The following is a 16963-nucleotide window of genomic DNA, read 5'->3' as shown; positions in this document are numbered from 1 at the left end:
AAATAATAGTAATTATATTTTAGTTAGAAAAAATATCTCTAATAAAATAGAGATTAGATCGGAAAAGAATAATTTAAAATCATGATTAACATCTCAATCTTTAATAGAAATTGATATGTGAGAGATTGATTGCTTATATTGGATAATTCTAACTTAATAATTAATTACAGTTATTTTATCATTTGTTTTCTTATTAAAATATAAAATATTTATTTTGAGAGTACTTAGTTTTTTATTTTATAAAAATCAATTTATAAAAATAGTAATAATAAATGTTTTATAAAATTACTTAACTAATAATTTTAGCGAGACAAAATAAAAAATTTTAGCATAGCAAAACAAATGTCGTTTTATTCCAAATGAAATAATTTTTTGCGGCCACAAAAAATAATTTTACTTTAAAAAAATAGCGCCATTTTATATAGCAAAACAGTGTCGTTTCATTCCAAATGAAATAATTTTTGCGGCGTTTTAATGAAAAACGCATAAAAAATAAGAATAATGGCGTTTTATAAAAAAACATACAAAAAATAATTTTACTTTAAAAAATAACGTCATTTTATATAACAAAACAATGTCATTTTATTCCAAATAAAATAATTTTTTGCTGCATTTTTTATAAAAACGCCACAAAATTCATTTTACTTAAAAAAAAATTGGCGTTGATTTTTCCCTAAATTTCCCCCCTAAAACCCAAAAATGAAAAAATCCCACATTTCCCTCTAAAATGGAGGCACGAAAGACGATTCATCTTCTTTGATGAGAGTAGCAGTGTGAGGAATGGGAATTCATCTTCTCATTTGTTGAAACCTGAATCCAGAGAGATATTGAATTTTGGTGAGAGTAAAAGAAGTGGGAATGGGAATTTGTTCACAGGAAACTCTCCGTTCTTCGTGGAGAACAAGAAGAGGTCGCCTAATTCAAAAGGGAGCAACGAAGAAGAGGTCGCCTGATAGAATGTTATTTTCCTCATTTTTCTTTTTGTTTTCTTTTTTGTTTTGTTCTACAATTTTCAAGTTATTCTTGGGTCTCATAGTTTTCTACTTTTACTCTTTTACTAAGATTAAATGCCATCAAGATTATTGTTTCCTCTAATAGATCTAGCATATCGATTTGATTAATGCTTCTTTGTTTCAGTGCTTGAGAAGCTGTTAAAAGATCATGCTCGAAAATATATGACTGGAGATGAAGTTTCCATGGTTAGTTTCATTCTCTCCTGTTTATACATGCCTTTGAATTAATGTGGTTTGATTTTATTTTATTTTTATTTTTATTTTTATTTTTTTTGAGGGGGTGCTTCCTGCAGCAATATGTGATTAGGAAAATGTAAATCAGGCATCATCTAGATGCCATTCTGCCCCTGAACTATATATGCCTTTGGATTTCAGATGAAATGAGTTAGCCATAGATCTAAGTTCTGTTTGACTTAGCTAATATCATCTTCTGTTGCTTGTTATGAAACCCTTTTAGAAGTTCACTCCTAATGTACTGTAGAATAAGAAATATCTAAAACTATTTATTTTGAAATGTTCTGAATAATACATAAATATGGCCTGTTGACTTTGTTTGCAGGCAGATCTGTTTCTAGCACCACAGATTCTGGCTGGGATTGAACGATTCAATGTTGACGTGGTAATCTGCTTATTCCATTAACTACTAGTTTCTGCATCCAATTGATATTTGTTCACTTTTAACTCATTTGAAGTTGCCATTCCTCTCCTCACACTCAAACGCAGGCATGTATTCTTGGCTTTTCTATTTGCTCTTATGCTTCTGAAATTTTTGTGAGTTAGAGGGAGAAATATTGCTTCATATATCACCATCCTCCTAAGATTTTTCAATGACACCAAATAAATTTTTTCAGCTCTTGACTCAGGTTTCTTTTTTACTTGGACTTGTACACACACTTACATCACATTATGCAAAAGACACATATATCACAAAATTACTCTCTTTCTTAACAAAAATTTTGGGTCAAACCCGGGCTCTGCAGTTAAGCAGTCTTAATGGGGAGTTGTGTATCAGCACCTGCTGAAAGAATCAAGAATTTGAGAAGGCCCCATCGTCGATTCCGAAAACACCGCAGGAAGGTTTCCCGTTCCATCACAGATGGAACCAAGAAAAGGAATAGTGATGCTCATGTAACAGATAGAGCTGTTAGTGAATATTTACATATGGAGAATGGTGCAACCACTACTCGTAGAAGATCGGAGGTTTCGAGCTCAACATTCAATTTCACTCAATTTCAGTGGCATCTTAGTCAAATTGATACAAATGGTATATCATTTCTTTTCATCAATGTTAATAATCTTTGCTGAATAATATAGTAGGTTACGAAAAACTTATGAAGAAAGGGTATAAATTATTTTCCAAAATCGAAGGGACTTATATTTTCAGAATTGCTATAACTTCCGATCATGTTCTGTGATAAATACTTTGTTAAAAAGGAACTAATGTAAATGATAGTATACAATAAGCATTTTGGTACTCTATGTTATTTCTCCAAGTATATGTACAATACAGGTATGCTCAAAAATTAAAATTTTTTCCATATATGTGGAGGATCATGCCTTCTTACACATGTCTAAATATTTTTCAACCATGTGTACTTGAAGAAAAACGAATAGTTGAAGTAACATAGTTGGTCTCCTTATACTTTCCAGTTAACTTTTCATTCTGTGCAATGAACTGTCTTAAAAACCAAGTTTTTGTCATGATTCCATGGTGTTTTCGGTTCTAAATTTCCTTTCCTTTTTCCAAAAAAGATTCCTACTAAGAGGATTGTGTCTTTTGGTTCTTGCGCACTAGATTTTAGTATATGCTAGTAATGGAAATCAAAGTTGACCAAAAGAAGTTTCTTTTTTGCTGTAGCTTGCTAAGAGGATCTTTGGTTTGATTCAATTAGTATTCTTGAATCTGATTCGGGCGATGATTTCCTCAGCATTCATGGAGGTAACAGAAGATTCAACCTTTCCTTGACCATAATTAAAGGAGTTCTGTAATAGAAAATAAAGCATGATGATATAGCAATGGGACAATGTGGAGCTGAACTATGAATCATCATATGAGACTAGTACTCAATTATCTTGTCTAAACTTTTCTGCATCTGCTGAATTTTAGAAAATGTCAGTTACTAAATTTTAGACAATACTTATGATTGCTAATTTTTCTTGGTTTTTGTTTTTTAGTATGCACAGACAAGGGGAAGATTTAGTCATCAACTTAAGGGAACTAGATATGAGGGCAAGGAATTGAAAGATTTGGCGATCCACCAAGGTATCATTTAATTGAACTTTCAGTTTTGTTCAAAATTAAGAAATTTAGTTTCAATTCTTAGTAAAGGTTATTGTGATAGATACTAAAAAAATTATATCATTTCATACTTGAAACAAATGGGTGGAAAAAAAAGAATTCAGTTTTAAAAAAATTAAGAAATAAGGGTTTGGTGAAAACATCTTCTAAATCCTTATAGTGTGTTTGGAATTTGGAATTTGAAGCAAAGAGAAGAAGTGTGTATGGAAAATAGTAAGCAGCAACATAACTAAATCACCATATGCTGATTATGAGAAGATTTATTGTTCCTATTCTCTTGGCTCCAATTTTTTTGGTTCAAAACTTGATGTCTAAGTGTATGCTTGAGTATTTGGCAATCAATCCTGTGAAATAGTTTCTAGTTAAGGTGGCATAGAAGCATATACTCCAGGCATAATCTGTTCTTACAATTTATGATTTTTTTTGGTTTCTCCTCACCACAAATTTTCTAATGTATTTGGCAGAATGAGATACATGCATTTCTCTATGTGGATGGGTAACCTATATCTTTGATTTGAGGCATAGTTTGATGACAGCATAACTTATTGCTGAAGTTATACAGCCACGTTGTTTGTATTGCTGAAGTTATACAGCCACGTTGTTTGCATGCTGATTACCAGTTTTGACGTTTAAGATTTCAGAATTGAGATGGATTTCCAGCTTGGAGGATGTACAGAGCCTGGAGAAGGTTATGATAAATAATGTGCTTGTTGTTGCACTTATATTAAATATTGTACCCTTTTTTGCGAAATTGTTGTCTTTTGAAATATCTTTAAGATTAAGGAACTATACTAAATGCGGTCAGAACTTATGTAATTCTAATATAGAATGTAAACAATTTTCTTATGTAATTCTAATATAGAATGTATCTTGTTTTAATTTTCTTAATTTAAATTCATTAATTTTTATATTTAGCTTTAAGTTAAAATTTTAATAGAAATTTTAATTTAATATTTTTTATCCTTAAAAGTATATAGTTTAAAGTTTAAATTTCAAAAATAAAACATAATATAATATTTATGATAGAAATAAATATTATTTAATTAATTTTTTTAAAAGTCATGTTTTTAGCGGCGTTTGTGAAAAAGCGTCGCTAAAGGTCATTCTCCATAGTGGCGTTTGTGGTAAAAGCGCCGCTAAAGGTCCTAGCCTTTAGCGGCGTTTTTATAAAAGTGCCGCTAAAGGCCAAAAAAACCGCCGATAAAAACCTGTTTTTGTGTAGTGCTTATATTTTCAATATATATCTTGTTTATATTCTTTATATTTTACGATTCATAAATACTTACATATATATATATATATACTTTTATATATTTGATGATGGTTATATACATATACATGTATGTGCATATATACTTACATAATTTTTCATGTATAATAATTTTTATGTATACATGCATATGTTTTCATATTTTCATAATTTTAGATGTATATATATATATATATATATATATATATATATATATATATATATATATATATATATCTTTATATTTTATAATGTTGTTAATTTTGCTCATTTATTCACATGTCCGTTACTATTATTTTTCTTGCTTTAGTTTTCATCATTTATTATTTGCTATTATGCCTGCATGATTGTTTTTACATTAGTCTTATTATTTAATTATCTTTTGTTTCGCTCGCATTATTTATTTACATTATCATCATTATCATGGTTTTACATCCATTTTCACTCGGGTTTGCCAAAAAACGGAAAATTTCAAAATAAAAGCAATACTCGGTATTTGAGATCTTTGAAAGAATTGAGCTCTAACGTATTGTGTTCCAATTTTCTTTGTTGAATCTAAATAATCGAGAGTGCTCTTTAAAACAAAAATATAATAAAAAAACTCATTATCGAGAATCCAATACGTTATGTCTAACGCATTGGATATGACACGTTGTTTTCTCGAGACGAGGATTTTTCAAAATAAACGCAATATTCGATGTTTAATATTTTGCAAAATTGTGCCCTAACGTATTGGGTTGCAATTTTTTCATATGACTTAAACAATCAAATACCTTTTTTAAATTGTATTGTGCAAGTTTTTAGACGAGCTCATTTCTGAAGAAGTAAAATATCGTGCCCTAATGCATTGGGTGTGACATTTTCTCTTTCTGAAATGAGAGAGTCTTAACGTGTAACTTGATTTATAAGTCTTTCCCTTTTTTATAAATAAAGGATCGTAGTTTAAATTCTCCAAAGTTTTTAATTTTTTAACATTAAGACATTAACTAATCAACTAGGTACCAATTTTGGGCGTAACGAGGGTGCTAATCCTTCCTCGCACCTAACCGACTCCCGTACCCGTTTTTCTGAATTTCGTGGACCAAACTCGTTGTTTTAATAAAATTAAATTGTTTATTAAAAACAACCCCTTTTACGAGGTGACCCGATCACACCTCATCAAAAAAAGATTGGTGGCGACTCCCGTTTTCGTTTTCATTTTTTCAAAACCCAAGTCGACCCCGTTTTTATCAAAAAATGGTGTCAACAATTTGGAAATGAATGTGGTTTTCTTGAAATGGAAATGAAAATGAGAAACGAGAAACAATTCATTTGCAAATGTGCATGGGTTACTTAGAAATGACCGGAAGGATAAGTTTATATTTTTGAGTTGTTTTAAAGCTCGAAAATGAAAATAAATCATTCGGTCATGGTTAACAAGTTTAGTTTTGAAATGTTGAATATATTTTCTTGAAAATTTTACTAGGGGTAAAATCATCATAATTTTACTAAGGATAAAATTGAGATAAGAAAATTATTTAATTGGAAAATTAATGTTTATTTTAGAAAATAGAAAAAATATGTATTGGGTTAGATTAAATTATAAAGTGCTAGGTTAAAAATCTAAAAACACATATAATTGGGCCTAATACAATGAGATGCCCAAATCCATCATAATACATATGAGGGAAAGCACACCCTATTAGCCCCTCTCACTTTCCTAGTTGGACTAGGAAGTTGTTTTTCTATTTGAAATAAACATTTATAATTCAACAAGGATTCTACCTTCTCTCCCTATAAACAGATGGCATGGGTCGAGCTATTCACACAACTTTAAGAGATTGTTACTCAGCCGAAAAATAGAGAGAATTTATTCTTATTTATTAAATATATTTTTTTCAGAATAGTAATTCTACCAGTTCTATTAAAGAAGAGAGAATTTTTGTTTTCACCCCAAAAGAATTTTTTTTCTCTAATTCTAAGTTTGATTCAATTGGTTCGAACCCACATTCGAAGCAATTCGTGATACGATAATAGCGGAGAAAATTGTTTGGTTGAAAGCCAGAAAACATCAACAATCCGCTTATTCGAAAAACAAGTACGATTATTGCTATAAATATCATAAACCGGGTCAATTTTTAAAATTTTAATTTTTCGTTGTGCAAGAAAAATGTTTTCAAACCAGATTTTTTCCAACATATAAATAAATCCATCCTAAGATTAAAGTGCTAGGTACCCCTAATGGTAAGGGTAGGATAAGTAATGTATTCTTAGTGGAGCCATAACATAAATATGTTAGAGCGTTATAATTATGGGTGTCGAAACCATTTCTTTGAGTTTGAAAAACAGGGATCGACTTTAAAATGAAAACGAGAGTCGCCACCGATCTTTTATTAAGGTGTGACCGATTCACCATTAAAATGATTTTTTTGGTCTGCGAATTTTGAGAGAAAAAAAAAGGTTCGGGAGTCAGTTACGCACGAGGAAGGGTTAGCACCCTCGTAACGCCCAAAATTGGTACCGAATCGATTGTTTAATGTCTTAATGTTAAAATTTTGAAAAAATTTTAAAATACGATCATTTTATTTTGAATAAAATGAATTAGAAGATGAGATTCACTTATTTCAAAGAAATAAATCGTCACACTCAGTAAGTTAGAGTGCAACATTTTAAATCCTCAAAATTAAATTTATCTCTTGACTTTTAAAACCTATGCATTTTGAGAAGGATATCCGATTATTTGGGTTAAATGAAAAAAAATCAAAACCCAGTAAGTTAGTGTTCGATTTCACAAAATTCCTAAATATCGAACATTGCCTTTATTTTTTTAAATCCTCGTCTCGAGAAAATAACACGTCATATCCAATGCGTTAGGACACAACATGTCGAATTCCCGAAAATGGATTTTTATTTGAAATTTGTATGTTTGAAAAAAAATTCGATTATTTAGATTCGACGAGAAAATTGGAACCCAATACGTTAGGGCTCAATTCCTTCAAAGATTTCAAATATCGAACTTTGCATTATCTTAAAAGTTTTTTTTTGAATAAGTTGATTTCGACACTTAAATGATATAAAACGTAATCTTTTGAACGGATAAAAACGATTGTATAATAATGTACCATACGAAATGATGATTCATAAACTAAAACGCACACTAATGAATGTCAAACAATCAACCAATGTAAATAAACAATACAATATAACAATAGTAAGAATCTCATATTATGTTGGATAAACATTAATATTTAAAGCTAAAGAATTAAAAGGAATATCAAATAGTTAATACGAACAAGCTTTACAATAGAAAAATAAAAAATGAATAACATGCAAAAGAGGAAATTGAGAATCATTAATATACAATAAATTACATGCAAAAAAAATTATCATAAACAATATATGTATGGGTTTGAAAAGGTTTAACGAAACATAAAAAGAAATACTATGTGAAATTATGTTATTAAAATGAATTTTAAAGTAAATAAATAAATATATATGTAATATATCAAATAACCTACATACTTTAATCTAAATAAATAACATGTATATGAACTGAAAAGTCTAATAATAATACAAGTAATAATATATAATAATGTAAAAATTAATTTAAAAGAAATAATTCGTATATATAAAAAAATTGGTTTAAGAGAAACGTATAAACATATTTAAAAAGCCCTTAAGGTCAATAATTATAATAATACATAATCAATAAAATAATTTAATTCTAAAGCATGCGTGTGGGTGTATATATATATATATATATATATAACACTATTGTGTAAGAATATTATCATGCAAATCTTCTAAAACATAAAAATGTATAAAGAGAAATTAAAAAACATTGTAAAACTATTAATGAATGTGCACCAATTATATCGAACTTACCCAAAAACGTGACAAGTTTAAATAATAATACAAATAATAGTAGGATTAATAAATCATAATAATATTATTTTTAAAATAATTGATAAAAAAAGAAAACAAATATGAAAGGGACTAAATTGCAACTAAAACAGGATTACTGGGGAAGAACATAAATGAAGCCTAAAAAGGGCCCCCGTGCAACGCGCGAATAACATGGGGGACCGAAATGGGAAATATCCCATCCCCAAAAATGCTGCGTTGCATGAGGACCGAAATGAAATTCACAGTAAAATAGGTGGCCTAATTTAAAAGAACGATAAAAACTAGATTGAACCGAGATGCAAAACTGGAGGACCTGGCGCGCAAATAAACCAAACGCCCAAAGTGCGCGGATCCTTCCCTGGATCGGGTCACCGCGCGGGTCGCTGAGGCTAAAACGGCGCCGTATCAATAAATAACGTAAAAAAAAAATAAAAAAAACCCTAATCTAAAACTAATATGTTATTTGAAAACAAAAGAAAACTAACTAAAACCTAAGCACTTTGCGTCGCTCTGCGTTCGTCCGTTCAAGGACTCTTCGGACCTAGCCCACACCCCGATGACGACGGAGAGGGCAAGGATCCGACCACCAGGTAACTTCTCTGCCTTCTAATCTTTTTTTTTCATTCTTTTATTAAAAAATGAATCAAACAAGCACAGAAAAGAGAACCAAAAAAGAGAAAAAGGAAAAAGAAAACAGTAAGAAACGCAGAGAAAGAAAAAAAAATCGTGAATCACCTTTCAAAATTTCTTTGAATATTTTTTTTTTGTATTCGATCTCGCCTATTGAATGCGTAAAAAAGATCCTTTTACAAATTCCAAAACGGCTTTTATATAGCCGGAAATCAAATCAAAATTTACAAGAATTTTTTTTCTAAAAATATCTCCTTTTTTTCTGCTATTCTGCTTTTGCCCCCTTTTTGCCTTGTTGCCTCTCATGTGTGTATCTGCAGGTACTGGTACAGAGATGCGCGGGCGCGCATGTACGGAGGCTCGTGTGGCAGTGTGTGTGAGGAGGCCAGCACGTGCGAGGGGAGAGCCGAAGGTGATGTGTTGTGAGGCTGCTGCGGCGCTGGGAGGGGGCTGTTGCTAGGGGTTCTTGATGTCGGGCGTCGTTGGGCCATGATAGTTGGGCTAGATGGGGCTTGGGACAGTGTTTGGGTAGTTTAGGTATTGGGCTGGTATTGGGCTTAGCGGGTTTTAGATGTAAATGGACATTACTGGACATTTTATTTATATATTTTTTATTTTTATATATATGTTTTTTATATTATGGTTTTAATATTTGGGCTCGGGCCGGGCAAAAATGGGCTCTTACAATGGGAACACTCTTGATGGGATCTACTTATGTGAGTTTGAAGTGTGACAGCTTTTAGAAGCTTAAGGGCTTGGCTCTAACAATACTCATGAAAAGAGGACATGGACAAATGACCATGATATGGAATTAGAGCGGAAGAAGCGGATTAGGATCGAATTCAAGTTGTTTGACTCAAGAAGTAAAGATTTGGATATGATTTGAAAAGAAGAAATAAACAAATTTAGTAATAAATATTTCAAAAATAGTAAAGAAGAAATTTGAGAATAAAAAAATAAAAATCATAAATAAATAAGAAATAGAAATTAAAAAAAAAGAACAAAGTGAAAGATGGACGAGTAAACTGATGGATATGATGGATAGAAGGATAAATGTCCAATTGAACCCATTGAGATATAAATCCCAACAAACTCAATTAATGACTCTAATCAGCCCTCAAATAAATAATCTTTGGCAAATTGAAGGGTGAAGAATGAATTCCCACGACTCCTTTAAGAAAATCGAGAAGAAAACTACTTCTAAAAATAATAAGAAAGAAATCTTGCAAAAGAAACAAACTCTTAGAGTTGAAAACTTTATTAATGAAAACAACTGTATCCTTAATAAATAATGAAGAAGCCTTTATATAGGCTAGTTAAATACATCCAAATAAAACTCTAAAGTATACTAAAACTCTAATTAATCTAAACAAGAAGTAGTTTTAAACAAAATTTTCTTATTAATATAAAACTCTTTAATAACAAAAATATTTAATAATTATAAAAATTCGTAATAAAAATAATAAAATAATAAGAGCTGATAAATACAATATTGAGTTCATATATAATAAAAATTAAGTCCAAAACTTAAACCCAATATGATTTAAACTCGAGTTAAAAGTCCGAAACTCGTAATTCCCGTCATAATAATGTCTAGAAATTCTGCTCGCGTAGTATTCACTAAAACGGTCATAACTTGAGCTCCCGAACTCAAAATCGAGTGATTCAAAGTGTGTTTCGAAGATTGGAAATTGATCTTCGAATTCCATGTCGACATCTCAACCCAGAAATTCCTGGATCCCATCCAAAAAGTCATCGTAAGTCTACTGATTTCTCAAACTTGAAAATTGGCAATTTCGATGAATGTAATTTAATAAATTTCACCCCATTTATGCATGTATCAGACCATAATAGTGTCCCTAGATACTATGGATTGACTAGTGTTGAAATTATTGTGTGAGATGTGTTTGGTTAATCAAATGGAATAGTTGGTTCAAAGCTTAGTCTACCAAATCGATTAACTATAACATGTTTTCACTAAGTGAATTCATTTATGCGAATTGATTTATAAGATTATCAAAATCTAAAATATTTTGAAAATAATGGGAGATTGTTGGAACATTTTCATATATTTATAGTATTCCAATAAATATAAATAAAAGAGTTACATCACTTAATTTTTAGGCTCAAAACATAAACTTGATATAACTAAGAAGTGATGTAACTCTTAAAACTTGATAATTCCTAGGGAGAATGACACCTATTTATAGGTTCAAAGAGCACCAAAATATTCTCCTTTAAAATAGCTGATAAGTCATTGAAAATTTTCCTTTAATAAATCAAATAATTATCATACCAATTCAAGGAAGTCGATTGGGTGACTATGATCTCTACTTGATTTATGCTATTGTTTGTCAAACATGTCATAATCAAATGCGTTAAACTCAGTCCAACCGAAACTTGTATAGGGCCCAAAGTTCCCTAACATGAAGCAGTCAAACTTGCAAATGCTTACTACAAAGTTCGAAACCTTAAGGATGTAGGAGAACTAGACGATTGGCGAATTTTATGGCAAACTTTGTGATTTATCCAATCAAGATTTCACCCTTGGATATAAGCACTCGAATTCAAAGCTATTAGAAAGGTTCTTCGATCCTTGCCTAAAAGATTTAGTACCAAAGCAACAGCTATCGAGGAAGCAAAAGACATTAATGCTATGTGTATTGATGAATTGGTTGAATCTTTACAGACCTTTGAGATTAATCTAGATGAAACAAAGAGGAGCAAGATCAAAAGAGAAAAGAACATTTTTTACAAGTGACTGAAGCAGTGCCCACCGATCAAAGCATTCCTATATAACAGCTGTAAAAACAAAAAGCTTTACTGACTCAGAACTTCAGCAAGACTTTTAAGAAACAATCTAGAAGGAATCAGAAATTTGAAACCTTTAAAAATGCTAAAAAGGGAAGATCCAAAAGAGTGATTATCAATGAAGAAGTCAAAGACAAGAACAAGGGGATCAAGTATCATGAATGTCATGAACTTGGGCACATTCAAGCAGAGTCTGCAAACACTTTTAAAAAGAAGTCCTTGTGTGTCGCATGGAATTATGAGGATTCCACAAGAAGCTTCAATTCTGATAAAGAGCATCTGAGTAATTATTCCAAACTTATTTCATGGTGAAAGCAGATTGGTTTGGATAAAATATTAGTGTTGTTGTTGAATACCTCTAGGTAACTCATATAAGACCATGCATTCGATTTTGATTAAATGATTTTGATAAGAGAACGTCCAAGCGCTGTTCTATAGATCCTGTGTCATTGTTGTACGGTTTCTGTGGAAAATTAGGAATGAATTCCTTTTTTAACGGGATAGTTCTTGATCTAGTGAATGTGGTGGAAAGGATTAATAAGTATACAATTGAAATATGATGTTACTTACGCGTCCAAATCAGACTCCAAGTAGTGCGAATGTTGCACATATGGTGTCTGGACATTTGCGATCTAACTCCTTTTTTCATCAGTTTGGGAATTGTCCGGGATAGGGGTCGGTACAAGTATGGGAGAGCAACTCTGCTGTTAGATACACTTGGGAATCAAATTGTTTTGAGTCGATTCCAAATTACATAGCATCTGGTTCTCCTAAGGTTATCATGGCTAAACATCGATTGTTGCATTTATAAACTGCTTAGTGCTTAGAGGACAAATAATCTTACACTGTAAGTTGGAGCCTATTCTTTTAGATATCTTGCATTTGGATTTTCTATGAACAGAGTGCTCACCCATGCTCCGCACTTGTTAAGCAACTGGCACAATAAGCATCTGAACGTCAGAAGTTCGTTGCTTGGCCTTAATGATCTATCATGCTTTTACTTAATGTAACTAAAGAAATAAAGAGAAAGAAAACAAAGGATTTGAGTTTAGTTTCAATTCTAAAAATGTCATTTTATAGGCATTCCATAAAATGTTGGTTTTTCATGTGAAATGGTGTGTAGATTTATTTTTCCTTAAAAGTACTCTAGGGACCTACGGCTTGCTTTTAAGCTTTGAAGGAATAGCCGTAAATTGCAATTTACAAGCTCCTTTCTCTTTTCAATGTTGTGGTACTGGTAGCAATGTTTGATAATATCCAAGAAAGCTGAAGAGAAAAGACAAAAGAAATGATAATTAATTAATTCATTAGATTTGGTGTTTATACAGCTAGCACGATATGATAGTTAATTCCCTAAGAACTAAACAATAAATTGGTCCAACCATCGGCACTGCGCAGTTTCAATTTCTTGATTTCTTCGGAAAAATATGGGTACCAAAAAAATGAGTTTAATAATCTTTTTCTTTTCTTTTTTATATGTTAAAGGGCAGGTAAGCATGTTCACCCCTTACGAACTTAAGTAAATATTAATTATATACATAAGATTCTTAATTAGTAGGGTACATTGTCCCCATTTTATCGGTATATCCTCCAATATAATGTGGAGAGAGAACCCTATAAAGTGCGTTGGAAGAAAAAAATTGTCCTATTTGTCAGGTACGAGATTAAATAGAACCATACAGTAAAACCCATAAATTAATGGTAAAAGCCACGGTCAATTCAAGCTTGCTACTAGTATATATTTTACTTGGAATTCACTCTAGCCTTTAATGAAGAAAAGAAGAGGAGAAGACAATGCTACCTCTTTCGATTCTTATTACAATGGTAATGCTGCTCTCCAGAGATTGTATTACTGTCATGGCGTTGAAGCTCTGCCCCAAATGTGGCCGAATTCCGGTTCCATATCCGCTTAGCACCGGACCAGATTGCGGTGACCCCTGGTACAAAGTACAGTGTATTGTGGGGACACTCTGGTTGGATGCTTACAATGGATCATCCTACAAGATTACTTCTATTAATCCAATAACTAAAACACTGATCATCCGTCCCCCAGGTTTGGCCAAGAATACTTGTATGGCAGCTGATTTTGGAACCCAGGGGATTCAGTTGGACGAAAAGCTTCCCTTTAACATCACAAGCGCCAATACAGTCATGATCATGAATTGTAGCGCCACGGTCCTCCAAGAATATGTAGCTCTCAATTGTAGCTCAACAAGCGTTTGTCACGATTACATCAGGGGCAATCCAGAGGCTAAAGCCAATTGTGGGGCATTGCCAATTTGCTGTTGGTATGTTACTGGGGGTACCATGCATACTTACAGGATCAGGGTTCGTCCTGAAAGATGTTCAGCTTATCAAAGTTTTGTGAATTTGGATATGAATTTGCCTGTCAGTAAGTGGCCTGTGCCAGGGTTGGAGATAGAGTGGTTATCCCCGCGAGAACCGGAATGTAAGCTCCCCGACGATTGCAATGATTTAGTGAATTCAATGTGCTTGCCGGATCTGGTTAATGCTGGACAAAGAAGGTGCTTATGCAAGCGAGGGTTTCAATGGAACTCCATTCAAGGTATTTGTCAAGGTCAGTATAAAACTTCTTCTTTAACATTTTATTTTTTTATCTCTGTAAATGTAAAAAAAGGGGATGGTTTAATAGAGATTTTCTGTGCTTGAATAGTTCAAAAAACATAGCAAATTTTGTACCTAAAGTGACACCTTTTCCTCTCAAAGTACGTGAATATGCATGTGGAGTTAAAATCAGTTTAAGGCGTAGTACTGACATGAACCGGGATCTGGAAGATCTTCTTTAAATTTCGCACAGTAATTTGAAATTGCAAGTTGCTAAGCTGGCCACATGTGCAAACGCCTACAAACTCTGCCCAAGAATCCTTTAGTTCGATTAGAACAATGTTGGAAACATCACCATCTTAAACTTAGTTTTACGGTTGTTAAAACCTGGCATGAAGAAATGTCAACTAATAACTTTTATAATATATTGTTCTCAGATAAGCTGCAGTGAGACCAACTAACTTAAAATTGTATAAGACATTGAACTTTTGTATCTTTTCATCATAGATGTGAAATGTGCACAAGGGAGACGTTGCAAGAATGAAAAGAAGAAATCCATAGTTGGAGGTAAATGTCAACCCCTCTAAAATTTGTATTTTAATTTTACGATTAAAGAATTAATTCTTATATATTAGATTAATTAATATTTTTTCTGTTAAAATTTTTTTCATTTGTATTATTAAAAATTGGTATGACTAACTAAATAATCAAACATTGATATGTGGCGTACCATGTATACCTCATGTTGAGTGTAAAGATCAATTTTAACCAAATAAATGGATAAAAATTTTAACAAAATTTATTCTTTAATATAATGTACAATAATTAATTTATTATTTTTTGAATAAAATAGACAAAATACAATCCAACTCAGTATGCAATTACTAATTTATGGTATTATTGTACTGTGTAGGTGCAGCCTTTGCAGCAGGTGTAATAATAGTTGGACTCATTATTACCATTATTATAGCCTACAAGCAACGGAAGAACTGCGAGAGAGAAGCTGAAATGAGTTTAACCAAGGCACATAGAGATCTTTTAAGCTCCAATAGTGGCAAACTGGCCAAATTTTTCACTATCAAAGAGATAGCCAAGGCAACAAAAAACTTCTCCAAAGACAACCTCCTTGGCTCAGGAGGCTTCGGTGAGGTTTTCAAGGGCATTCTTGATGATGGAACTAGCATAGCTGTGAAGCGAGCCAAGCTTGGGAACGCCAACGGTATTGATCAAATCATCAATGAGGTCCGAATCCTTTGCCAAGTTAACCATAGAAACCTAGTCAAACTCCTTGGCTGTTGCGTTGAGCTTCAGCAACCTCTATTGATTTATGAGTACATCCCCAATGGAACCCTTTTTGATCATCTTCATAAGATCTTCCCAGGTAAAAAGGTGACACTCTCATGGCACCGCCGGCTTTGCATTGCCTACCAGACAGCACAGGGTCTTTCCTATCTCCATTCTTCCGTGGTTCCACCTATATACCACCGTGACGTAAAATCGAGCAACATTTTATTAGATGAAAACCTTGATGCTAAAGTTTCTGATTTCGGGATTTCCAGGTTGGGTTTCAGTGATGTCAGTCATGTTACAACTTGTGCTCAAGGCACTTTAGGTTATCTCGACCCCGAGTATTACCTTAACTTCCAACTGACCGATAAGAGCGATGTGTACAGTTTCGGAGTAGTTTTGTTGGAGCTGTTAACTTCCAAGAAAGCCATTGATTTTAACAGAGGAGAAGAAGATGTGAACCTAGTGGTTTTCGCAAGGAAAATCCTCAAAGAAGAAAGATTCATGGATGTTATTGATCCTTGTCTTAAACAAGAAGCTGGTAAAATAGAATTAGAGACAATGAAAGCTCTAGGGTTTTTAGCAGAATCATGTTTGAATGAGAGAAAGCAGAATCGACCTTCGATGAAATCAGTTGCGAAAGAGATTGAGAGTATTTTGAGTGCTGTTTCAAGTGAAGTGCTTGAAGGTTAAACTCTCAATGGAAGTGGTTCTATCTTAGCCGACAGTTGCAGAACATTTAGCAATTACAGAATAAAAGAAATGTTGACAACAGTTTTAATTTGTATCAACCATGTGGTTAATAATTTTTTTGTCTCTTGTTGCCAATAGTAGTATTAGTTTATGGACAAATTCTTAATTTACTTTTTCCATCCCAGTAATTAATGCTTGTCTCATTACTTGAACCCTTATGTTTGTTGGATCTCAAACCTAGCTAAAATATACAAAACCCAACTTCCCATTTTATCTTTTTTAGTATTTTCACATTCAAAGTTCTTCTATTTTGTCTTTTGATAAATTTGTCTTATTCCTCTATTTTTCTTTAAAAAAGTGTATATATCTAATTATGAGGTTAACTTTTTTACTTTCGTCGAATAATTTGATTTTTTAATGATTTTAGGCTCATGATGTGAGAATTATCTTACCATATTTTGTTGTCACATAAATATTTTACTACATAATTTTACAAAAAAAAAATGAAAAAGGTAATAAATAAAGAAAACC

General features: G+C 32.1%; 1 protein-coding gene and 1 long non-coding RNA gene across 7 annotated transcripts; both read left to right on the top strand.

The window, feature by feature from the left end:
• Positions 1–657: 657 nt before the first annotated feature.
• LOC105780448 (uncharacterized) lies at positions 658–4200 on the top strand. Of its 6 annotated transcripts, none has more exons than XR_008195123.1 (7): positions 658–944; positions 1138–1199; positions 1573–1632; positions 1737–2277; positions 2872–2952; positions 3189–3276; positions 3777–4200. It is a non-coding gene; the product is annotated as an uncharacterized LOC105780448 (long non-coding RNA). The 6 variants fall into 6 exon arrangements; XR_008195122.1 differs by having other exon boundaries at positions 1573–1876; positions 1994–2277; XR_008195124.1 differs by having other exon boundaries at positions 663–959; positions 1994–2277.
• A 9544-nt stretch (positions 4201–13744) lies between these two features.
• Positions 13745–16432, top strand: LOC105779040 (wall-associated receptor kinase-like 15). The gene is made up of 3 exons (XM_012602794.2): positions 13745–14465; positions 14960–15019; positions 15366–16432. The coding sequence occupies exons 1-3, from the start codon at positions 13745–13747 to the stop codon at positions 16430–16432; spliced, it is 1848 nt and encodes a 615-aa protein (XP_012458248.2).
• The last annotated feature ends 531 nt before the right edge of the window (positions 16433–16963 follow it).

The sequence above is a fragment of the Gossypium raimondii genome, chromosome 4 (assembly GCF_025698545.1).
Source record: "Gossypium raimondii isolate GPD5lz chromosome 4, ASM2569854v1, whole genome shotgun sequence".
Classification (NCBI taxonomy): Eukaryota; Viridiplantae; Streptophyta; class Magnoliopsida; order Malvales; family Malvaceae; genus Gossypium; species Gossypium raimondii.
This window is presented reverse-complemented; position numbering and strand designations above follow the sequence as displayed.